This window comes from Haemorhous mexicanus, chromosome 2 (genome assembly GCF_027477595.1).
Source record: "Haemorhous mexicanus isolate bHaeMex1 chromosome 2, bHaeMex1.pri, whole genome shotgun sequence".
Classification (NCBI taxonomy): domain Eukaryota; kingdom Metazoa; phylum Chordata; class Aves; order Passeriformes; family Fringillidae; genus Haemorhous; species Haemorhous mexicanus.
In genome coordinates, this window is record NC_082342.1 from 102,198,739 (window position 1) to 102,224,843 (window position 26,105).

Here is a 26,105-nt window from a genome sequence, read left to right on the forward strand (position 1 = left end):
AATTGTAAAATAATAATTTACTTTTAAAGATAGTGAATATTAATTTCAAAGGCTGAGGATAAATGTATAAAGGTAATAGTATTTGAGTTCTTTTCTCAAAGAATAAAAACATAAATATATTAAATGAATGTGCGCTTGAGCATCTAAATAACTGTGTGTCTTTGACTGATGAAATCAAGTTACTTGTATTTTATTGACTTACCACATACCTTCTTCAGGGAAATGTTACCTTATCTGGCTTTTGTGAAGAAACATACACAAATTAGTTCTTTAAACTGTACCTCTAATGTATTTAAATTAGCAAACAAGATTTATACAGATGAAGTACAAAATAACTGAGTAGAAAAACATGTCCATAAAACTGAACAGAACTATTTTTGCTTAGAGATTAGAAGAAAAAAAATTCCCCAATTCTCTAGGCCAATGCTGAGAATATTACAGTCTTTGAACTTGCATTGAGATGGATTTTTGTGGCCAGCCTCATTTCTCAACAAATTCCACCCTTAGTCATGGTCATCATTACACTATTTCACAGAGTAAAAAGATATCCCAGTTTCAGCCCGTGTAATAAAGAGACTTTGTCCCACACCTATGCACACTACAAGACACAGTTAGTATAGGAACTGATTGATGAAGAAGACTGTGAAAAGAAAGAATATTATATCTCACACACTGTGATACTGAAAATTGGACAGTAATGTTTGTAGGCATGTACCCCAGCCTACAAAAGTTGAATGTCTATCCTGTCCTCAGTGTCTTCCAAAGGAAGAATAATTTCCCTCAGAAGAAATTAGGTAGGACACTCTTATGTCCTCGATACAATTGCTAGATGGTTGGATCTTGTTAGATTACATCTCCCACCACCCAGTAGTTATATTTTCGAAGCCCATTAGCAGAAAAAACTTCTCTTATAAAACCTGTGTCCTCAGACCAGTCTATGTAATCTAATCAAAGTATACTTCAGCACTAACTTCTCTATTCTTACAGTGCAAGAACTCTCCAAAGCTCTGTTGAATTGCAAAAAACTCAGTGTACCATAGCCAATTAGATGGTCTTATTGGACACTGTGAGCAAGTGTAACTGAAGGGAAATCAGACAAAATGTACAGTCCAGGTCCAGACCACAGACACCAGTCAATGTTCCTCTTGGAAACCCCATGAGCACTGGGTTTTTTAACTCAGCAGTGGTTGCATGGCCAGCAGTCAGACCTGCAGCATTCTGGGAATGGGTGAAGGAAAGTTTCAACCTTTGATTCTACAAATTGTTGTCTTGAAGTCTCTGAAATGAGCAGATAGCTAAAAACACAGCTTAGCTTGCTCAGCGAATCCAGAGGAAACGCAGTAATAGCAGCAGAAACATTGTAGTGCAGAAAGGATTTGTGATCCATTCTTTTGACTTTTCTACTCTTTAGAATTAAAGACCACAACTTCATTGTCAGAGGTGGACTTCACAGTCCAGGGTGGAAGAAGTAATGAGCATCCAAGTATTTTACTGGATATACATTTAGGTGAGCAATATAGCTACATTATACTTTTATATTACTGCTTGGGTACATCAGCTACTTCTATTAGTCAGCTTCCTGTGAGCACAATTCCAAGAAATTGATTGGTCCTAAAACAGCTTCAGAAAAGCAGTGTTCTGAGAATAATCCTCTGTGTACCTTTCATACTGTACAAATTCAGACCTTCAAAAGAAATTAAATTTCGAGTTTCTGACAGGATCTATGTTAAAAAAGAAGATGGGCAATATAACACCACCCAAAAGCTGTTTTCTCAGAACTTTATTAACAATGCTCCATTGCCATGAGTTTGCTTTGCACAAAATTCAGGCTAAGGAAACAGTACCTGCCACAGCCTCATCCTTTCTAAGCCAAACACCAGCCAGGGAAAGCTAATCTAAATGTTGCACTTTTTCTCATGTGTATGACTTGGAAGGATTCCCTCAAATATCCTATCAACTGCTAACAGTTCTGTTTGCAGAACTGAGAGGAGACCACCCCTATGCCTTTAGCAAAAAGGGGCATAGCAGTCTGGGAGGAAGTGTCATGCATAGAAAGAACTTCTGCCCCCTGGACTCCTGGGCATGCCCAAACCAGCCTTACATCATCCTTAATATCACCATATTCATGCAATATCCTGCATCTGCCACTGCTGGACCACAGCCTCTTGAGCGAACCTGATGCTTTAGGGCAAACTCCTATGGCACTGCAACAAAAAAAGAACAGGTACTTCATGCCTTATGCATGCTTAGATGGACTCTCACAAGGTTCTACATCCTATGACCTTCACCTGGACATGGTACATGTCCTGTGTAATCAAGCTAAGGGTAGAAAGGTCAGTTGTAATGCAGGAACTGTGTCTGTTTATAGAAAGCACTGAGAGATTTATTTATACATGGCTGATAGGCAGAAAAAGGTCTGTTTGGGGCTAGCTAGCAAATGAAGACAAAGTCCAAGTGAAAAATACCAGATTACAAGGCTTTTGTCTGCTCTCATGCATACTCCAGCCTCTTGCTATTTATCTTACCTTTTAAAAGCCTTTGGAGCATTCTCTCCACAAAGAGTATTTGAAATCCTCCCTTTGCATTTTCCATTACCATCTTGGCTCCATTGACCATCTTCAGCAAGTACAGAATTTAGATATAACATGCTGTGATATCAGAGTTTAAAGGCATTAAAGACTCCTGCTAGCCTCTGAGATTATCCCTCATGTACTTAAAATGGGTCAGTGTTTTATAGTACATGAGAGTAAGTGGCACAGTACAGTTCGTACAGAGAATGTTATCATGTAACACGAGTTATCAAAGAAGATGGACCATGAAAAGCACTCCCTAATGTACCATGATCAGAAACTTGGTAGCAAGAATAAATATTACAAATGATGCTTCACTGAAATGATGAAACTTCATGAAGCAAAAAAAATTCCCAGGTTAATGAAGCTGCAATGTACATACATATGATCAAATGCAGCTATATAGTGTATATATGCATATGCTGCTGGACTCTCTTCCACAACTAAAAAAGCCTTAGGGCCTCACAGTAATGGTCCCTGGCCCACATCATCCCCCAATCCGTGTTCAAGTGCTGCCTAGTCAGCCTGCTGACAATGAAACAGTATGGACTGCCACATACCAGTATTTCAGCCTCTGTACTCTTGCTCTGCTCTTTGGTTTCTCTGTAAAGTGGTATTCAGAGATGTAATATGACTTGAGTAAGGGCTTTAATGTAGGAACTGGAAAGGGAACAGATACACTGATACCAGAGAGACTATGGCCCAAGGGAGGACTTAACTTGTGCCTGAACTTGACTACAAGCTGAAAACTACATCTCCAGGGAAAACTGGTTACCTATTCACCTCCTCTTGCTAGGTGTATGCTATCTTCTGACTCTGCAACCAAATGAGAAATTGCCCTTTTCTTTGATTTTCAATCTTTTTATCATGCAGCGTTGTGAAAATTATAAATCCTTAAGAAGGCTATGGATTATAGGAATCTGTGTTAGACTCACCTCCCTTTTCTTGTCTGCAGGTCAAATAGGTCTCAAGATCTGAGTCAAGAATATTATCTGTAGCAAATTGTCATATTTTTTTTCTCTTGGACATTCACAGCCTCAGTTCTCAGCCTTCTTCCACAGTTCATGTTGTCACCTTCAGAAAATTGCTCTGAGGTACAAAGCTTATGTACTGTGAGAATAAGAGAGAATTGAACAAAGTTTGAATCCAAATCATCATGGGATACAGAAATATCTGAGCATCATCTGAACTGGTATTCTTGCATGAATTTCATCTTTATAGAAAACTCTAGATAAAGAACACAGATTTTATTTTAATTGTAAAGAAATAAAGATTTCATCAAGTATTTGAGTTATATATATCTGAAAGGTTGAGAACTTCTATGGTTTTCTCCAGCACTAATTATGTTCTGATGAAGCCTTACTTGCAATACAGGAGAAACAAGACACTTGGGAAAGGTTTTTAAGGTGCCTAAATCAGAGACATCCTGCTGGAACTTTACCACATGGTATTTTTTGTTCTGGGAAAATGGGTAATTTGTTGGAATCAAAGTGTTTTGCAGAAGAGCATGATTATGCTGAATCCATCAGAAGCAGCATGGCAGGTTTCCAAAGGAAAGCCTCCTGGTTCCCAGATATGCCAGGATGTCTGTCTGTCGGGCTGCTACTCAACCTGTTTCTCCAGGTTCTCAGGACTTTCAGACTCCACAACAGACTGCCAGCAGCTTGACAAACCTTGAACTACTTGATCAAAAAATCCATCCACTTCTGTTGCAGGAACTTCGTATCACTATTTCAGTTGCTTTGGTCTTTGTGATGATAATTTTCAAAGACATTATGGCTGGAAACAAGAAAGAGCTTCAAGCTACTGTGGAACTAGTAAGCTACAGTCTAACCACTATTACTGAAATGTGGTGAATATGAATTGCATGACTGGAGGGCTGCCATCAGTGGCTGTAAACTCAGAAGGGACAAGCAATGAAGATGTAGTACATATCACAAAGGAATCATCTACAGTGAGGATGGTGAGGCGCAGGAACAGGTTGCCCAGAGAAGCTGTGGATGACCCATCATTGGAAGTGTTCAAGGCTGGCTTAGATGGGGCTTTAAGCAACCTAACCTAGTGAAAAATGTCCCTGCCCACAGGGCATTGGATTAAATAATCTTTTAAGGTCTCTTCCAACCATTCCATGATCCTGTATTTCTCTCAGAATATGTACCATGGCTTTTCTCTTTTGGCATCTGAACTCAAATTGTCAATGTACCATGCATGCTCCAGGGCATCAGCCTTTGATTTTGTATGGCTGAGGCAGAGGCACTTTGTCTCTTCACCAGCCTGTTGATGTTTGGTGGTTAGCTCCAGAAGGGCTGGTAACAAAGTGGGAGGTTGTAAAGGCTTACCTCACCTCAGTTCTTTACTCTGTAACTATGGGTCAGGAGCCTCTACATCTCACAAATTTCTTGGCTTCTGGGGAAAAAAAAAAAAAAAGCCCTCCTGACACTGCAATGTCCAGCACAAGGAATGGCCTCAGGACTGAGAGTAAACCAGCCTGTTCTAGAGCCAATATACAGGTATCCAGTGCAATTCACTGTAAGGCGCCATGCCTTAAGGAAAAGATATGTTTTGTACAGCCACAAAGGTGAAACAGGCTGTGCCTTAACATCATACTGTGCCTGTTCAAATAAAATCATGCCACAAAGTAATTTATTCACAGTTTTCATAATCTCAGTGACTAAATAAGGAACAGAGAGTTTTAATATGTGCAACAGAAAGAATGGAGGTTGAATAAATTCTGAGAACAAAATTTCACTTGAAATTGTTAATTAAGCTTCAAGTACCAAAGTAGGATGACATGAAGTACTATGGGAGGAGACTGGTTTACTGCAGAAAGCTTTTGTTTCACAGGGCAGGGACACACAATCTGGGGATGTGGGAACCATCTCTTAATACAAGTCTGATAACCCCTTCTGCACAGCAGGAGAAGGCTCTTGGGTAACTTTTGTGTATCACATTGAAGTATCTTCGATACATGTATCTTTGGCACACATTTTTACACTAAGGGACCCTTTTCATACTTTGTTGGTAATAGCTGCATCATTCTCTATCCTCAGTGTGAAAAAGTGGTCTGTTACTTCCCTTGATATATTTATGGCACCCTGATGTATCTTGCATTTCTACCTTCTATCGGTAACTTCTGTATGCTCAGAAAACATTTGGCAAGAGAAAAAGCTGAGGATTTGGTCACTGAGGATTTTGCTAGACAAATGCAGTTATCATTGGTTCTCTTATTACACAGATGAAAAGTAATATTTTAGAATCCATTCAATAAGTCCTTTATTCTTTATGACTATTTGAAACCTTATGAAAGCTGTCAGGAGCTGCAGAAATTCAAGGAATAAAATTATCACAATATTTTAAGAAGAGTAAAAGTATAAATCTCCAGCTGAGTTCTGAATAAGCTTCAGATTTCACAGAGAGGGAGGATATAAAAAAAATTGAGAGAAATTTGACCAATATGACAAAAAATATCTCCTTTGTTGCTTTGGCTGCTCAAACGTGTATGAAGAGCTTTATGGTCTCTTAGTAACATTGATAACATCAAAGAATAAAAGGCAAAAAAGGTGCCATTCAAGATAAGGAAATCTGATTTCTGAACTGTCAGCCACAAACAGAGGATCTGCTTGACAAAAACTTCGTCAGACTATCAGGTTCTAAGCAAGCATTAGCTATAAACTTGTTCTTTACTGAGGTCTCTCTTAACCAGGACTGTGAAAGCTTTGGTCACTGAGGCTTTTGTTGGACACATACAGTTTTCATTGGTTCTCTTATCACACAAATGAAATTAAATATTTTAGAATCCATTCAATAAATCCTTTGTTTAATATGTGCAAAGAATGGTGGTTGAATAAATTCTGTAGAACAAAATGCCTCCTTTAGGCAACTGCTTTCCCAAGAGCTACATGTCCACATCTTCCACTGATGTAATTACAGTAGCAGAATTTGAGAGTTTGCAATAGCTGCCAGTTCCTGATTCTAGATTTTCCAGTTTTAAAATCTGTGCTCAGATTTCTTCATCATGCTTCAATACTGAATTTTTAAGACCTATTCTAAAAGCCAGAACAGTAATGTAAATCTTGAATGTTTATGGACAACAAAATGTTCAAGATGAAGAATTAATGTTTGGCAATTGAAAAGGGGGGGGGATGTAAACAGAGAAGACATTTTTTTGGTAGCAGTATTTGCTCTTCTCATTAATGATGTGAGCTATATTATTTCATTTTCATTTCAAGGTGCATACTTGGGGATACAGAATAGTTATTTAAACTTTAGTGTATCTTCCTTTCATTATCACACTTAGAGAAAACAAATTGCACACTGCAGCTCCTTAAAACTTACAGCTATATGTTACTGAGTACCCATTGCTGTGAAGACACTTTGATACATGTTACACAAACATAAATGAAGACTTAGTTTCAGATTCCAAGAATTGGAGACCAGACGTGGGGAAAACTACCTCTATTTCTGCTTGTCTATATGACCGAAAATAATTGCAGAAGAAATCTAACTGAGGATCTGTGAGTCATTAGACGCCTTAAATAACTTGATGCAATACCTAGGTTTGGTATATGGTTTGTATTTTGCAGGATTCTCATAAAAGGATTCCTGAGTTTGAGTACCCCCTCCACCGCTCCTTCTGTCCTTTAATCACAAGGGAACAACAATCATCATAATCAGGTATTTTTCTTTTTTCTAGATGTTCTCCAATCTGCTGCTGGAATTGACGACTCAGGTGTTCTCAATCCTGAACCCAAAGTTTTCTCTAGGTATTGAAGAAACATCCTGTAGCTAATCCTAGAAGTATTGTAGGGAAAAAAAAAAAAAAGGAAAAAAAAAAAAGGTTTAGTTTGAGGCAGGAGAGTTTTATGAGAAATAAACCAACTGAAACAGGAATTAGAGGAACAAACCACATAATCAGAATGTTCCAAGATTCACTTTCAGAAAGCAAAATATAGGACCTGTTACATCATCATACAAAACCTTAAAATCCCACTGCATATAACCAGGCACCTCCATGAGACAGCTCGTCACATGAAAAAGTACCTTGAGGTTCACTAGTCTTGCACAAACGAAAATAGAGATTTCCCTCTGTCATAGATCAAGCAGCAGTTTGCCTGTTTGGCAGTGAAATGCCAAGGAGGATTGTGTGTTAGGACACTGGTACTCTAGGCCAAGTCTGGTCCTGATTTAAGGCACTGAAACCTCCTATAAAGTGATTCAATTAATTCACCTCCTATAAGTGATTCACCTCCTATAAGTGATTCGTGAGAACTGCAAAAGATAAGTATTTCACTCCCAGCCTCACCACTAACTCAGTGAAGGCATCAGGCAAACTCAAACCCTGTATTTATTTCCCATCCAAGATTTGCCTTCAGATTAGCGCGTCTAGTGCTGCCTCGCACTCTGCCATCAAACTCTTTTAAAAATCTGGGACTCCAAATCTCTTCTCTATTGGATTTCTTTGCTGAAAGCTTCACCTGTGTTTCCCGCCGGTTCCAGTCGGCGCCCGGCCCGGCCCATCGGTTGTGGCAGCGGCGGGGGCCGGGCCGGGCCGGGCGGTGCCGCGGGGCCGCCGCTAGAGGGGCCGGGCCGGAGAGCGCGGCCCGGAGCCCGCGGGCCCCTCCCGCCCCACAGGTGGTGGAGGCAGGGCGGGCCGGGAGGGGCCGGCTGAAAGCTCCTCCTTCCTTCGGCTCCCGCTGCGGCTGCCCCCTGACCTGCCCCCCGCATTGCCCGGCTTCCCCTCCCGAACACCGCGGTGAGACGGGAAGAGCCGGCCCCCTCTGCGCTCCCAACCCCGGCCCCCCGCCGCCTGGCACGGCGAAGGCGGGGCGTCCCTGCCCGGGGGACGGCCGCAGCCGCCGGCTGCCCTTTCACCCCACCCTCCACCTGCTCGCCGCTTTTGTTTGCGAACGGGGGTGGAGGGGAGGCGCGGCTGCTCCTGCGTGTGGTGGGGTGACACGGGTACGGCCTCGGGGTGACTCGGGGCTCACGGACTTTCTCGCCGCTGCCTTTGTCTGGCGGCCGGCCCTGGGCTGCTCCCCTCTCCCCCCTCCTCCTCGGCCGGGGGATCGCGCTGCGGGGCTGCCGCTCTCTGGGAGGGGCGAGCGGCTGCCCCGCTGGTGAAACGCGGCTTTCGTCCCCTTTCCGAGACTAAGGGGAGGCGGGGGCGCCTCTCCTCGCCGCGCTCCTCCCAGCACTCCGCGTTACTCGGCGGCATTTACCGCGCCGCCAAGTTGCCACAAGTTGGTGCCGCCCCCCCGCCGCCGGGCTCCGGCCTCGGCGTGAGACAATACCGCGGGCTGCGGGGGAGGAGGAAGGGGAGGGGGCGGGCGGAGCAGCCCTCTCTTGCCGCCGATGGGGCCGGGCCGGCCGGCGCTGCGGGGCGGGTAGGTGGCTCCGCGGGCGGCCGCCGGCTGGCGCGCACCGGGGAGCGGCCGGCAGAGGCGAGCCAGCCCCGGCGGCGACGGGCGCTCCATGGAGGACGTGGGGCTGCTGGGCGGACGGGAGCGGCTGGCCGTCGGTGACTCTCGGCTCGGCGCCGGACTGGTGGAACCGGGGCCCGTGATGGTGATGGTGGAGCAGCGGGCATCTGAGGGCTACAAGCTGGTGGAGGTGCAGCTGACCGGCGGGGCTCCGTGGGGCTTCACTGTGAAGGGCGGACGGGAGCACGGAGAGCCCCTCATCATCACCAAGGTGAGCGTCGCCGGGGCGGGGGGAGGTGGGTCCGGCCGGCTCCATTTTGCCGTGCCCGCGGCGGTGACAGCCCGGCCGCGCCGCCTGCCCGCAGCCTGGGGCGCAGGTACCGCGGGGCAGCGCGCCCAGCGCAGGTGCCGCCGAGCCGGGGGTGCTCCAGGGCCGCACGGCCGCTGCCAGCGCCCGGGGAGCGGTACCGGAGGGTGCGGGGCTCATCCCAGCCGCTCTGGGGGCAACAGGTTGCTGGGCGCAGGCAGCGTGGCGGCTCCGGGCTGCCGCTTCTGGCCGCTCGTACGCCCCAGTAAAAAGCCGGCGCCGTCGTTGTGGGCGCTGGTAACTGGCTGGGGGACCCGAAACTCTCTGCTGGGCTGTTCCCTCTCTCTTTCCCCTCCGGGCTCCTGGCGCAGTAGGGTATGGAGACTGAAACTCGCGGCTCCGAGGCTGTTTTCTCCGCTGCCGTTGCACTTGCAAATTCTAAGTAATTAGGATAGCCTTTTGTTTGTCCCTTCTTCTTGAAACAAAAAGGTCTTGTGGATAGTGACCAAATCCATGCACCGAAGACGGGATAGAGGGACGTCCTTGGGTATATATGCACCATTTGGTTGCCTACTTTTTTTCTCTTTTGTGTTTTTTTAAAATTTTTTTTCTTGTCCTTGTATAGTTACAGATTTACTCTCAGCGTATTGGACACAAGTTAAAGAAATGCTTCATGTTTTGTAGAAATTTTTTTTCATCTGAATGTGTTTTGACTTAAGAGCCCCCATTCTCAGTAATTGTTGGTTTTTGCAGTGAAGACAGCTTTCATGTTGCACAGTGAAAGCACGTGAAAATAGATCCATATGTTGCAGTGAAAAAAAAGTCACATTAGCAAAGCACATTTTGCTCAAGATCTGTCAGAAAGTTATATATATGCTTTTGTCTCCAAGTCCTCTGGAGTCTGCCTGTTCCCATTTTGAAAGTGCCAGAGAGTGTCAGAGGTCAACAAGTCCTGGTTTATCCACAACAGAAATTATCTTATTTTTCATCTGGTTTTGTTGTGAGTTTTCTAGTTGGTTCCCTTCTCCCACCCTTGAAGCAACTGTGTTATGGACTTTCCCAGTGAGAACTTTTCAAACCATCTGTTTCTAGATCACTTCCCTAGTGCTGTTTTTCAAGGAACAACAGTCAGTGTCAGATGTATAGGCTGAAAAATGACTGCAGGAGTGTTGGCCACTTACCACTGTCCTGAATAAGAGAACAGCAAAGCTGGAGTATTTGAGAAAAGGAGAAAAGAGCTCTTTTACTATGTATGCACTAGCTATTAAGTTCCAATTCCAATAATTCCACCTTTCTGGCAATGGCTAATAAGTGCTACATCTAAAGACTGATCAGTGATGCTTATTCATAATGTTACCTAGGTATTAAGTAACAGGCATAAGTATTTGTGGCATGAGGATGTGGCTGTGGTATGTGGAGAGAAGTGTCTGTGCCTGGGAACCTTTTAAACTGGGTCTGTTGCAAAGGAATAATTAAGTGGAACCACACAGCTGTGCTGCTCTGGGGAAGAGCAGTCTGGGTCCATCTGTACAGACCTAAGAATAAGAGGGGAACATGGATCTTTGGGTTTAAAATTTGGAGTATATATTTATTTGCTCTTGTTGGATACCGTGGTATAGAAATAGTTTTGAAACCAGGGACTGAAACTTGTGTGCCCAGGACTATGATTTTTTTAGCTGCAAAATTTTCCATCTTGATTTGGCCCACCCATCCGTGGTGTTTTGGTTTTTTACTGTACTCCTTCTAGTGGTGGGAAGTATAATTTAAAAGAGAGTGGTTAAAACAGTCCCTCCTTGCAGGAGATATAATTTTTGTCTCCTCTCAGCTGAAGAGAGCTCTGAACTTGTTACCCTGTTCCTGAGTGAGGATCATTGGGCTGCCATGGATGAGGAGATGCCGTTTCACCAGTGCTTTTCTCTGTGGCATGTGTCCTTCCTTCTCAGAAGACTGATGGCTGGTCAGTGGGAGACCCAGGAAAACCCAGTGGACTAAATCCTTCAGGACACCTGTGGAAAAACTCCTGGTTTTGTGGATTCAAACTGTGCTTAAGCGTTAGCTGACTATAAAGCTCTGCCTCACTCTAGTCCAGAGCATCTCTGGGGAAGTGAGGGTGGATGACGACAACTGCCAACTCTTCGAGGAATGTGACAAGGTGTGAATGGAGTCTCAGATAGCAGCTGCTTAAGGGGGATTTCTAAAATTCTGCTTGTCTCTGTGCTTTTACAGTCTCAAAAGCAAAATCAGCCTTTGAAGAAAGTTGCACCTTGATGTAAATGCTGGGAAGTCTGTGTTTGTAAATATTTGCCACTTTCTTTAGCATATATGGCACAACTGCTGGAGAAGAAGCACCAAAAGATACTGTAATTGAAAAATTCATGAGTAAATATATGGTGTTCATTTTTCAGCGCTTTTCTCTGTAATACACTTCTCCATTTCTCTGGTTGTGTGGCGATTTCACTTGCTGACAGGAAGGGAAATTTTTTACTACAGGTATCATGGGGAGAGTCTAGGGCAAATTCTGGCAACAAATACTATTTGGGAATTTTTTAGAAATTAAGTCAATTAAAACAAGAGTGTCTTTTGATCCACCAAATTGCCAATAATCAGAGAAAGTAAGGCATGCTAAAGAGAAGAAAATGTGTCCAGCCTTACCAAGGGTGTAAGTGTGTGCTCAGCTGCTGGCGTTTTGTCCCTGCTCATTGCAGCGGGGTTGCACTGGATGACCTTTAAAGGTCCCTTCCAACCCAAACCATTCCATGATTGATGCTGTGAGGGAAGTGCTTTGCCCCGGGAGAGGTCAGTGCACAGTCACACTGCTGGTGCCTAGCAGTGGGCCCAGCATTTTCAGGGTGGGCAGGTTTCTCCATTCACAGTAGCTTTTCTTCCTGTACCTGAAACAAGACTTGAAGAAATAGTCCAGAAATAGAACCAGGTAGGCAGAGTATCAAGTTCACCTGCCAGGCACAAGCCTTTTTACTTTTTTTTTCCCTTGCCCTTTTTGTTATTGCTGCAATAGGTACAGAAAAAAACGGTGCATGATACAGCTTGCTCGAACTTTAAACATAGCTGGTCGTCTAAAGCTTGCCCCACCCAAGTGCAAATGGTGTTGCTAATATTTAAGAAAAAAGTCTTTTAGCATTGTCATTGTGTTGCATACCATTATTTTTTAATGTCCCTTTAAAAAAATGCTTTGCATTTTTTTCTGATCTCTGCATGTGTGTGTGATAACATTCCAAAAAAAATTGCCCAAAGGCAGCTTGTTCTTGCCTAATTTGACATCTTAAAAGAAAGGACTTGCTTTTTATGGCAACATGCATATTTCAACAAAAGGTGAAATGAGAACTTTGAGGACAATAATTAGAAGTCACAAGAGCCTTAGTTTGTATTTTCCCCTTTTTTAAAAAAACAACATCTGAAGAAGGTGGTCTTTTTGGAAATAATGAAAATGAAAAGTCAGAGTGCTCAAGAGTGAATCTTTTGAAAATCTCCCATAGCTGCATTATCTTGATTACTTTTACTTTAGAAGTGCTCTTATCTGAGATGCCCAACTTGCAGTGTCAATCATACTATTGATTGTGGGTGGTGTGCTAACTTCCTGTGCTAACAATATCCTTAAGAACTCTGAAGATGTTCTGCAGTCAGCTTTATCCATATGACATTAATAAATATGAGAACATTCTAGTTCATTAATTTCAAGAAAGATTGATGTATCATTTAAATAAATTTCTCTTTAGTATCAGCTTTACAAGAGCCTACAGCTATACCTCCTAAAGCTATGATCTCATTGCAGTCTAATCAAGGCTGAGCTTGGCTGGTATTTCAGCAAGATTTCCAAGTGAAACCTGGACTGTTGCAAGAAGTTTTGTTGTTGATTTAGTAGATAGAGTTCTTGTCTCCTGAATCAGTGCTGAATTCATGCCCCAGCTGGAGGTGCTGCCTTTTAAAAGGAGTATCAGACAGACTCAGAACCTTTATTTTCTTTATTACACTGCACTTTCCTAACGTGCTTCTGTCTGCGGTTAGCTGTGAATTGTAATTTTTTTTAACCTAACAATAATTTAAATTGTATAAAGAAATGCTTCTCTCTTAATTGGCTGCAAGACTTCTCCATGTGACTTGTATTAATTTGGTGTTTGAGTAGTAAGTGATTACTGGTTTATTTAGATAATTCTTTATTCTTTGGCCTTAAACACATAACTAAAAGCAATTACTTGCATCACCATATTGCAACAATATTTAGGGTGTAAAAGAGCTTTATTGATGCTGTATGCAAATTAATTAAAAAAAAAAAGACCTAATCAAACACAAATACCAGTTTCTTCCCTCAAGTTAGGTGTTTGAGGTGAGCTGCCCTTTTGTAGACCCTAACAGTTCTTAAACTTGGCTATGAAGCTTGATGTCCACAAAACCAGCATTTACGAGTAATCCTGTGAAATTCCTGACTGCTTCAACTTAAATGCAGCCATTTGTGTAAATAGCTGATTTATAAGTTCTTAGGAGGCATTGTACTGTGGCCAAGAAAGAATTCTAATCTAGGTCTCCGTATCCCAACAAATTTCATTCACTTCCTTCAGTTCTAGAAAGATAATACATGGAGGATTATTCATTCTGTTTTCTTTTCTCTTCATTTTCTCTTGGTCATCAATCCCAGGTAGAATTACTGACCTGTATGTGTCAGAATTTTAACAAGTATGTTAGTGAACAATTTTGAAAGAATGTATCAGATCATGTTCTGTGTTTCTTTTGAAACGTTTATTCAGCTTCTAATCTTGCACAAGGGGCTTATGGTCTGAGTTGGATCTTTTTGTGTTGCTCAATTTGATAGTTGAGAAATATTAGGAAATGTGTTTAAAATGAATGTTTTAGGCTTGAAATAATATCATGTAGGTATTTATACTTCCCCCCCCCCTGCCAAATATGTTAAAAATTGGGCATTGGGCTTTTTTTTTCAATGCTATAGAAACTGTTCTGGGTGGTGTTTTCCTTGGAGTCTGGTTATTAGAGCCCAGGTTTCTATTACTGGAAGAGAGGAGTTGGCTTGCTTTGATACAGGAAGATCTTATTGCTTTTAATTTGGTAAGCTAGTTGATGAAGGGAATGGTCTCAATTTTAGTGCTCTAATGGCTAGTGAATGACCTCTTTATTATGAGTGTTAATTTACTGGCAGAATGGTGGAGCCCACCACCCTCATATGTGGTGTGGAAGTCTGAAGCTTGGGAGGTTGGGTTTGCAGGGTTTTGTTTTTTGGGGTTTTTTTTGTGGTTGGTTTTTTTTTGTGTGTGGGGGGGGGGTTTGTTTTTTTGGTGATTTGTTTTGTTTTTGTGAGGGCTTTAACAGTTGAAATGGCAGCAGTTTTGGAAGTTGCATTTAAAAGTTATGTTGGATATTGCCACGTGATCTCAAACTGTAAGGAGTTGAAATGAAAGGATAGTTTAAAGGCTTGTGACTTCAGAAGTCTCAAGTCAGTTAAATTAGGTGCTTAGCAGTCAAACAGTGTGAGAGTGGGGTTTAATGGTGTGAGCATTTGCATTACTGAAATTGCAGTCTTCCTTTGTGCATTTCACACTACATTTCAGGGAAAAAAATCTTCCAGAGGACTCAGAGTGCTCTGTTTAAAATCAGAACTAAGAAACTTTGTTACAACAAGTGAATTTCCAAGTTTTGGATATACTGGTTTGTTCCAAATTGCTTTTTATCTCTTCTGCATTTTCCTCTTTCAGCTACTTGAGCAAATTTATCATGATTTTTTTAGTTTGGAAGAAAACACGAGCAGAATCATTCATGTCTGTGGCGTCTGCCAGAAGAATTGTGTGTTTTGTGGGAATAGTTACTGCAATAGGAGTGAGAGAGCTGGATTGACTGAAAGTTTGGTCTGTTAAAGGACAATTTAAACTTCTCTGGTTGTTAGTTCATACATATGTTAATGTGTGCTTTTCAGTATGAGTTTTGGATGCTAACATACACATCAGCGTGGAAATAAGAGATCTGCAAGACACCTCTAGTTGTTGCTTGCTGTTACCAGAGATTTGCCAGTAATGCAGTTTATTATCTAGGTATCCCTCATGTTTATAGTTTTGTTTGTTTCTTTTTTAAGAGGAAAACCAGTGTGGGTATGTGTGGTGTTTATGCATATGCTACATATGCTTTACTCAGTTACTCAATGACTGTACTTATTTTTATCTGCAGACCTTGATTCATTGTGTGTGCTCCTGCTTAATGAGTGTTTAAAGTATGGGAGTGTGGAAAGAATAAGGTAAATGGGAATTGAAACATGGCTGTGAATAGATTAGAGGAAACAACTGTTTGGTAGCAACAAAGCCAGTATTTTATTACATGTGAGCTTCTTTCTTCTCAAGAAAAGCTATTTGTATTTAGTCTCCCTATGCATTTGTAATCTATACATAAAATACCTAATATGTGTATGGATCTAGGTCTGCGAGTCAGTTTGTCATAGAAGTTTGAGACAGGTCCTAGATTTTAAGGAGATTTTTTTACTTGCTCTGCATTTAAGAGTTATAGTGCATAAAGATTTTCACAGGTAAAATAAAAATCAATGCAGTTATGCTAAGACTTCATTTAATCTATGAGGACTTGCTTTCAGCTGTCTATTTTGAACCTATTTGGTATTGATGCCTCTCTATAAAACTTAACATAATTCTGGACTTTTGGGTTTGGGCTTGTTTTTACTTCGGGGCTTTTTTTGGGGTGTGTGTGGGGTGGGTTGCTTATCTTTAAGGTAAGAAACAATCTTGAAAGCTTTCTAAGTCCACGTAGCATAATATTTTCAGTTTCCTGAGGGTTATGCAGGAAGTATGCTGTGCTCTCCTTATTCCCTCACACCCTCTCCAAGAATATTATCACTACTCTGGGGGGAATTATTGGGAGTTGTAATTTTTGTACTACTTCTGACCTCACAGATGCGGTCATACACGAGCAAGAGAGAATGTAAGGGTTTTGAAATGGGTTACTGAATGTTTTGTGTTTAAATGCATTAATTCAGTGACAGGAATAGTCTACAAAGTTTTGAACTGAAATCAGTTTTCAAAAACCAACTTGACGGACTTCTGAATGTGTTTGTACCCCCTGTATGTGTTTTGCCAAGCCGGGGACTTCCGCTGGTGTTCATCCGGGTTTAAGATGAATGTTTACTAGAAGGAGATAGTTTTGAAAAGTGTTTTGTAGTATTTAAATTAGGCAGGACTTAAGTGCTCTGAATTGCTTTCTGGAGGTGCCTGCCACTTGCTGTCAATTGTGTGAGAAGCTGAGGAAATCCCTGGTTCTTCAACACCTACCCGGATCTTCCATGGATACCTGTAGTAAGGTAAAATATTACTGAGCAAGATCAGCGTGTGTGTGCCTATAGCTAAAATATTTTTTAAGAATTTATTTCTCAGATTGTTTCTGAGCATAGCTTTTAATTTTGATTTATCAAGCTAATCAGGGGAGAGTTGTTACCTACCAAGGACAACATTTATGACCTTAGGAGAGAACTTCCTTCCTCTCTCCATAAATTAATACAGTATTAGTGTTCAGTCTCTGAATAATTCAGGGCATTTTTGGTAAGCACAGATCTCTTATTGCAGATAAGAGAATGGCATCTACCACATAATTTTTGGGGCTTTTTTAGTGGCCTTCATGTGTATCTGAAGGTCTTTGTGGTGTGCTGGACTCCCCCAGGCAGAAAGAGCCAACTTGCTGGTAAATGCTAGAAATGCAGCAAATTGCAGCTTTGAGAAACCAAATAGCTTTTGTCAGGTACACAATTCTTGGGTTGACTCTTAGAGTAGAAACAGATGGAGCTGAGTGTTTGATGATAGAAAAGAGATGGTTATTTCAAAGTTCCTCCAAGCCCTGGTGAAATTCCAAAATCTACTGAAAGGTTTGAGCTATTAGCCAAAAGCTCAGTAGTATTGGCACTGAGGGGAATGCCTCTCATCCTGTCCCTGTACTTCTCCTACCTCACCCCATACAGAAAGGAACACTTCCCCTCTGCCACCAGCCCTGCTTTCTCCCCATTTAAATCTGTTCATGTCTAAATCGTTAGGTTCTTGGAAATGTTACAATTTCTCTTACTTGCTTAGAAAAATCTATTAACTGATATATGAGCTAGGAAACACATTATCACATTTCTTAGATACAGATTTTCTGAAGAACTGTACTTAATAATGAAGATTTTAATTTTTTTAAAGATGTAAAGTGGCCTGTTTTTCAAGGTGGTCCAAAAAAGGGTGGGACAAATCTCAGTGTCTGAAAGCTAGAAATGAGTAACATAGTAGGGAAATCTCCTTCAGTGCTTGAGAGGCTGTATCCCTTTGGACAGCTAGTAACAGTGCAGGTTCATCCATTCTTGCAGTCATTTCTCTGGATTAGTGACCTTTCAGAAGGAAAGTGGATCATGATTGAGGGTGTTCTTGTTATTGTGATTGTAGGTGGCTTTATTGGATCTTTTCTTTGCTCCAGGCTCTTTGCTGTTCTGTCAATCATGTTTATAAGTTTTAGATCATTTCTGTACTCACTGCACAGAAAATACTCTCGACTTTGGCTGTGCATTTGTATAATCTACTACAACTGGATGTTTAATGTTCTGGTAATAGCAGACAGGCATCTCTAAGCAGTTTGGCAGAGTCTAAGAATGCTTTTGCTGATGTGTGAAGGTAAATTCAATTTGATTTTGTGGAAACTGTAGCATACCTACTGAAACTAAGGGTTTTTTTATAATGGAAATGCATGAACTTCATTAGAAGTTGTGCTTTAAGTGTTTGTTGTTTTGTTTTTTTTTAATGAAAAAAGATCCATGTGAAACTTATCTGAAAAAAATATCCAGAGCCTTTTAAAATGGCCAAACTTCTTCATTTTAGAGTAAGAAGTTTAAGTTCTTTGTCCTCAGTCCTTCTAGTATATTCTCTCCATAATGGACTTGCAGTCAAGTCTGGATAGCTGAAGGAGGGAGGGATCTGTCAATGGGGAGCATGGAAGTACAGTAAATTTGTTTAGAAGTGATGCGCAGGTACCTACTGCTGTACTTCAAATTGCAGTTTCAGTACTTTTCCTCTTCAGTAAAATATGCTTCTTCTCAAAAACCTTCACAAAGCTATACAAAAAGATTATTTTCGATTTTTTTCTCTCTTGAGATAAAACATACTTTGCTACACAGTTGCTTTGAAGACTTCCACATAAATTATAAAATAAAGCAATGTCTCCCACTTTCCCAAATACATATAAACTAGTCAGCATTCCTTAGGAAATAAGCTTCTGATTTGGTTCAGTGAATACTGTTTGGGAATAGCAATACTTTATTTGGAAGCTGTGTATTTTTCATTAAAATACTCAAGTATTTTAGGATAGTATCGTAGAAACATGATTTAATGACAAAGGAAGTGAAGTGCTTCCTACACAGTGTCAGTTAGTCATCAGTGTGTTAATTTTCTTAAGCAAATTACATGCAAAAATGGGCTTGTGGGTGTTTAGCTGGCTGATACCTGATGTAATGAACTATGCAACTCCTGATAAGTGTTTGGATTCTGGATAATGCAATAATTACAGTATTGAAATTTTTTTTCTTTTCTCTACAAATACATATTTTGTTGACCCAGAAGAAAGCAGAACATTAGATTTTCAGCAGAAACATTTGCGGTTGTCTCATTTTTTTTAATGGAATAGCAAAGCATCCATTTCACAGCCTTTCATTCAAGTAAAAGAAAGATGCAAACATACTGTGTTGACATAAAGTAGTGTTTTATTGGGTGTTTATATGTGGAAAGAATTTTAGGATAGCAGGGAAAACTTGAAGCTTCATATGTCTGTTAAACATAATTATTGTTTTGAATAGCTAACTCAAGACTTAAGAGAACTGTATACTTTAAAGAACAGCTTTTATAAACAGTTTTAAATCTTTTTTTTACATGACTATTTTGGTCAAGTGCCTTTATTTTCAAATAGAAAGGCTTCTGTAAAATTAAAAATCACTGTCTTGTTCTGTGGCTGGGAGATATGACAGAAATACTGAATTCTCTTAAATGCAACACTCATGTCATAGTGCTTCTCCTAAATTTCAAAAAATTGGTAGAACACAACTTTTAAGTTCTGAGGTAATTTTTTCTCCTTTTAAACTATGTATTCTTACTATGTATAGAACTTTTGTACTTCTTATTCTTTTCCCATTATCCTATCTTGTAAAAGGTAACATCAAACAATTTGCTCCTCTACCTATAAAATGGAAACTCCAATGATATATTGGTAAAATAAGTTTTTTCCTACACATTTTACCTTCTGGGAACTTGATGTTTTTCCTGACTGCTGTGGAAGATAGCAATCACAGGCAGGGAGTAGGGCTGTGCCTTTTCTGACACCTTGGAGACCTGAGGAGTTTCTGTAATTACTCAGTCTCTTGTTAGGGAGGGGTGCAAGACAAGTCTTTTGTTGCTCAACTGAATTTCTTCTGTCTGATTCAGGAAATCATCATCTCAACAAATATAGTAGCTGTGACCTGTTATGTCACAGATGTCAGTGATCAGAATATGCAGGTGAAGTTGCATGTGGCTCTTTGGTGGTTGTTTGCTCCCTTGAGGACAGTAAAGGGTCTGGGTTCTCAAAGCTTCATCAGAAGCAAAGAGCTGGAAATCTACTGCATTGAAAATTGAGAGATCTTGTAAATTAATTACCTCTTTTGCCATGGGTTGCTTATGTACCTCTGTGGAATTGTCTGCTTTGCCTCTGGTGATGAATAGAACATACTATTTCACAGAAGTCTTCTTTATCATGAAACAGACATGATGCAGAAGTGCTGAACTATTACAGTGACAAAGACTTTGTAGTCTATTAAGACCTAGAACACAGATATTTGAAAACCCTTGGGGTACACAAAGTTGTGTCAAAAGGTGATTCTGTTAATTTTTCTTCACAGCAGACACAAGCACAAAGTATTGTTCTATCTACAGTGTTCATCATAAGTAATGTACCAAAGTGTACGGTTAGGTCTGTGTTTACAAAATTAAACCCAGTACCTGCTTAAAATGCATAGATGCTTTTGGTGCTTCAGAAAGTAGAAGAGATGAATGGAGTGAGGTGAGTCAGTACCTGAGTGCGAGGCAAAAAAAACCCCATTGTGGACTACTTATATAGAAGGTCAGCCAGCCATTTGAAACAATTGTTGATAATAAAACTTTATATGGAAATATAATTTTGTAGCCAAAATACGTCCTTGCTGACCACTTGAATTTCCTTCAATTTCTGGTGATGTTCACACACTTACAGCTCTGTAATAGAAAGATACTATCAATGATGAAGATTGATGATGATTTCATCAGTTGCCTAAGGTGATAGCACAACATACAAGTTTCAGCAGAATGAGGGGAGCATGTGCATGTTTTCTTCTAGCTGCAGACAAAATAAAAAAGTTTAGTTTGTCTGCACATTACTAGCAGTAATTGGAGGCTACTGTCTGTATTGTGTCAATTGGTGCCATCACCCTGCATTTCAGCCTAAAGGTGTTGGGCTAGTGTAGGCTCCACCTTAAATCCAGTGCTGCAAACATCGAGTCTTTAGCAACCTGGTTTATTTTGCTGAAAGCTGACTGGGGAAATGTTGCATGAGCAATTTAATTAACTGATTAGAGGGAGAGGAGAAGATCAGCAGGGAGTGGCAACATCATGGTATACAGTCACATGCTCTGCAGTGACTAACAGGCTTTAGTCCAGCTGACTTCCAGTGAAAATGAAATTCAAGTACCAAAATAATTTTGAAAATAATTATCTCCTGTTTCCTAACTTTTGAATTAACAAGCAGTCTGAATCTAAAATGTGTTCACCTCTCTTCTGAGGACAGAATGGGCATAACTATTATTAATATCAGAGTAAAAAGAAAACTATTTTGCCTCTTCTTATTTTTGGCTACCAAAAAATACTTGACATGTAGCTATCTAGGAGAGCATGTTTGCTAAATCAGTGCTAAATTAAATCATGACATATTATATCTGGGTCTGCATCTCTTATAGGGACTTCTTTGCCTAAAACTTTGGATTTTTCTGTTCCATTTGATTGATGCTGGCTGCAGTTTTTTATGGCCAAGTTTTCTTCTGAATTTGGAGAAATTTCTGTGACTTTTTTTGGGCCGCTTGTTTTGATACTAAAGAAAATTGGTTTTATACCTTTCAATACCACGCTGCTAGTAATTACTGATTTTAAAAAATGATTTTGAACTTTGCACTGATTTTTTTTATTTTATTTTTCTGATTTGTTTAAATCTGTTGACTCTGGATGCCCCATCCCTGGGAGTGTTCAAGGCAAGGGCAGGTGGGTTTTTGAGCAATGTGATCTAGTGAAAGGTGTCCCTGCCCCTGGCCATGGTTTTGGAACAAGATGATCTTTAAGGTCTCTTCCAAACCAAACCCTTCTATGATTCTGTTTGTACATGAAATTCAGCATTAGCATGTTATTCTGCATGGTTGTAAGGAGTGTGGGCTAGGGTTGTATATGTGTAATAGTCTGAAATAATTTTACAGAGTGATTCGGTCTTTACATTTTATATTCTTGTAATAGTTTTGGGTGGGTTTTTTTTGCTTTTACTTACTTTTTTTTTTTTTTTTTTAAGAGAAGGCAAAATAAAACTGATGTCCTAGTGGTATCTATGTAATTTTATCAGCTGAACTGCATTTTTCAAACTAATTTTCCTGTGGGACTCAGCATTAGAAGGTGACTGGGATACCTTGTGCAGTGGATTTAGGTTTCTCCATTGCCAAAAGAATGTTTGGATTCAGGAACCTGGTCTCCAGGTTCTGGAGGGGATGTGTTGTAATTTCTTCTTCTTTCTGGTGCTTGGGCTCAGACTCTTCTGAATTTCCTTTAACCCATTTGAGTGTTACCTCTTCTTACCTAAAAATCTTTTTCCCTTGTCATTTTCTACATGAGTGATTCTGAATTCCATTAAATAGTCAACATTTTCTTTCTTTACCTGCTTCTTTCACTGTGCTATTTCTTTACCTATCTCCAAAGCTTGTTTTGCCTTTAAAAGCCAAAGCCTACAAAATGTGAAGGACCTTCTCTCAGGACTTGCAGTTGATTGAGACTTCTAATAGCTGGGTACTTTTAAAGGTGAAGAGACATAAGGCATGACATTGTGGATGCTGTCTGATTACTTCTTCTCCTGAAGCAGGGGTCACTGGAGTATTTCAAATGTAGTTGCCAGTTTTACTTCTTAACATAAAGATTTCTTTTCATAATTTTATTTCTTCATTTGTTCCTTGGAACTGGGTGAACCATTTCAGTTGAAATGTAAGAAAAATCAATGTTTGAACCTTACGTGTACAGTGGAGAGTTTCTACCTAACTAATTGAACTATGGCAAATTCATCAGCCACTGAAAAACAGTATGATCTCAAAATGGAAGCATTGAGCAACTTTGATTAATGAAGTGGTTAATACCACCTGTGGTTAATTACTGAAATGGGTCTTGGAGTAAGATGAGGACACAACATGATTTTTGTATAACCATGGCTTAGATACTACTTCATTAGAAAGGTGTAATATATGTAAATAAGAGCAACAAAATGATGTCTGTATTTTCTATACCATACATTTAAATACAAATGAACTCAATAGCTTGCAGGAAGAGCAGTGACTTTTATGTTTTTGTAGTTGTATTTGAAGTTAATCAGTCTGTTTTTTTTAATTCAAAGCCAGAGTACACATAACAAACTGTGACCTGAAAAAGTATCCTGTGAATTTTGGTACGCAAGAGAGCACATTGTTTTTTCTCTATCTCTGTGAGTCATGCAGCTAAAACATCTCACCCAGCTTTAGTTTTGAAGACAAGAGTGCATAGCAAGGTTTGGGGATGTTTTGTAGTGTTTGATGATAGTTGTCCAGGTGCTGATTAAATTTTCATAAAGCACTAGAAAAATGTGTCTCTTTTCTGAGATATTCTGAGTTACTTCCCTTTCTGATTAGGCTGCGAGTTGAGGCAGAAGGATCATGACTAGTAGTTAGGCATTTTAAACAGCAGAGCCAGCTTTAATGTACAGTGTCAGAAAAGGAATTTTCCATTCTTGAGTACATGTTATGCAAAGCTTGCAGTTTTGGAAGGAAAGCAGGAACACCTTATGACCTCCAGCATATTCAGGGTTTTGGTTTTGAGGTTTTTTCTTTAAAAAAAAAGTGACATTTCAAATGCATTTTGTTCTTATTTGATTTATGTTCACAGATCTGTTTCCTGAACTGACCAAAAATCTGATAAAGGATGCCAGTATCTTGAAAGGTTTCAAAGTTATGTATTAAAATTGAATCTTGAAGTTCATAACCTTTGTTTACTGAATGCTGGAGCTCATTCTCAAAGGAATGGGAAAAAACCCAAACCTGTAAGCTGTTACCTCAGTTATTGCACCTCGGTAATGCAGTGCAGGTTGTGCACATGAGATGGGGACTTCCCCCCAAGGCAAGAAGAGACCAAGGTTTTAATGTGAAGTTGATGATGCAGTGGCAATAAAAGAAGTGATAGTGCAGGGTCTTGGGTGTTTCAGCCAAGGTTGCCATCACCATAAATTGGCAGGTTTTTTAATCCTGGTGCTGACAATTGACACAAGCTTCCAGTTTGTTAAAAGTATGTTGAAAATCTAGTATGGTGCTGGAGAACAGCCAAAGTTACTTTAAAACTGTTGAAGTGAATTTCACTCACGGAAATTGAAGCACAGACCAAAATGCAATGGATTTTTAATTTTAAGAAGCTTGAAGACTTGGCCATGTTTGAAATAATAGTAATAGTTTCTACCCTTTAAGCAGTATGTCTTGGAACTTTGTTCTTATGTTTACTCTTGCTTGGTGGCTTGTTGTTGGTTTTTTTGTGGGTTTTTTTGTTTGTTTTTGAAAGGTACTTGCTCAATGTTAAAGAAATTATTGGCTCGGTGTCAGTGTACCTGGAAGAAAGCAGATCAGAAATAAAGCTGTTTTGTGTACTGATGGGCCCTTTTAGTACATTGTCCATTCAGAGTTTCTGAAGAAACAGAAAACTACATTGGGATTCAAAACCAAAAAGCTGGAGTTGTATGGTGGCAGAGTATCTATTAAGTCAGAGGATCTGTAATCTGTCAAGTTGTTAATTAGTCACAGGCCAATGGAGCAATGAAAGTTTTGACTGATACCATTCAGGTTAAGTATAGGGGAAAAATGGGTTTTGTTTTGTATTGCATTGTGTTTGTAGGATACTCAAATGAAAATATGTGGCTTTGTTGATAGATAAACACAGCTTTGAATCCCTGTTTCTCATGATCATAAGATTGTTTATATAAGATATGAGATCGGGTCCTACTCTGAAATAGTACAATATTTTCATGTAAGCTCCAGATGACTTCTGAAATTATAGAGGATAGTGTTGGAATTTCTTCAGTCATGCTTTATATTTTGTCCCTATTTTCTTTTTTTAAAGAACTTAGCTATAGCTTCAGTAACTCTGGAAAAAAATTACTGAGATTAGTTAGATGCAAGTTATAATTAAATTATTATGCTTAATGTCATGTCTCTGTAGTTTTGAATACTGTGTTATTTCCTGCTCTTCTTGGTGATTCTTAGTCTTACACTAAGTGTCATAGTAGTGTTGGGAGGTAAAGCTCTCTTTGGCCTTCTCTGTGGTGTAGAAAAATTCTTTAAATTATCCATTCTCTTCATAAGGACCACCTTGGCAGTAAAAAAACAAAAACCTCCTGAAAATCTTTAGGGTTGAAGCCAAAATTGCATTTAATTTTTAAATTGGATTCCCTACTTTTCTCATTACTGTACATTGTTTTTCATTCCTTCTCATAGAGTTTGATGCAGCATGTCTGATGGTGTGTAAATGTATTTGAATCGTAACCTGTTTTTAATGAAAACAAAAGATTGAACAACCTGTTCTAACTGAAGGTATCTGAGCCCGTGGCAGGGGAGGAACTAGCTCTTCCAACACAAACTGTTCTATAATTCTGTGATGTGCTGTGCACTAGCCAGGAAAATGCTTAAAAGTTCTTTGGTGCTAAGTGTATAACAAGCCTCAGTGCCTATTTCTTCCAAGATACTCCTCTTCCTTGGGGTTGCTTATGGGTGGAGACCTGAGGGTGTGCAGCAGCACTGGAGGTTATTATACGAGATGACAATAGCAGCAGCTTGTGGTTATCTCTGTGGCCATTATCAGTTTTGTGCTCGTAATTCTCCCAAGGAAACCTTCCTCTGGGCGGCTGTGTCACACTGATGCACGGCCGCTCTGTTGCAACCTGGCTGGAGCCAGCCTGGGACTCCTTGAGCGTGGGATTTGTATCAGGGCATAGTTTCTGGTTGCTTGGTTTCAGAGGGAAAGATCTGCAGGAAATAAATGTGGCTAATAGATTTGCAAATGTGATTAGCTCTTAACATGCATGTCATGAACAATAGTGATGTATTGGCTACCCCACTGATGAGGAAAACATCTTGGATTTGCCAATCAAAGATTTCCATTAAGGGCTAGACGTATTTTTTCCTGATTTGTGGCAGTCTCTGTATAATTATTGTTGCAGAAACATCTCTGTGCATTCTCAGAGAGGAGCTTCTAATTTGTTCCACGTTTAAAATTTCATACATTTAGAGAACACCAGTATTCTCTGGTCTTAAAGAACACCAGTATTCTCTGGTCTTAAAGAACATACTCTGGTGGTTCACAGAGGTAAAAAGCAGTTATAGGGTCCTTCTGGAAAAGTTAGGAGACTGGTAATTTCAGTTGATGATATGTTGCCTAGGAAGATTTCTGTTAATTTATTTAGGTGTGCATTTAAGGATTCATTGCAAGCAAGGAGAAAACTTGTGAATTATTTTTATTT

At 40.2% G+C, this 26,105-nt stretch overlaps 1 protein-coding gene and 1 long non-coding RNA gene across 4 annotated transcripts in view; one reads left to right on the plus strand and one right to left on the minus strand.

The window, feature by feature from the left end:
• Positions 1-7,127: 7,127 nt before the first annotated feature.
• Positions 7,128-8,457, minus strand: LOC132323918 (uncharacterized). Its single transcript, XR_009485465.1, has 2 exons — positions 8,045-8,457; positions 7,128-7,361 (listed from the first exon to the last, which is right to left on the minus strand). It is a non-coding gene; the product is annotated as an uncharacterized LOC132323918 (long non-coding RNA).
• A 514-nt stretch (positions 8,458-8,971) lies between these two features.
• The window catches only part of SHROOM2 (shroom family member 2), a 115,850-nt gene continuing 98,716 nt past the window's right edge, over positions 8,972-26,105 (plus strand). For 2 of the 3 annotated variants that reach the window (XM_059839732.1, XM_059839733.1), the window contains exon 1: positions 8,972-9,260. In XM_059839732.1, coding sequence (XP_059695715.1) covers positions 9,042-9,260 — 219 coding nt within the window. In that variant the 5' untranslated portion in view covers positions 8,972-9,041. The remainder of the gene's footprint in view (positions 9,261-26,105) is intronic. The other variant, XM_059839731.1, reaches the window with a different exon arrangement.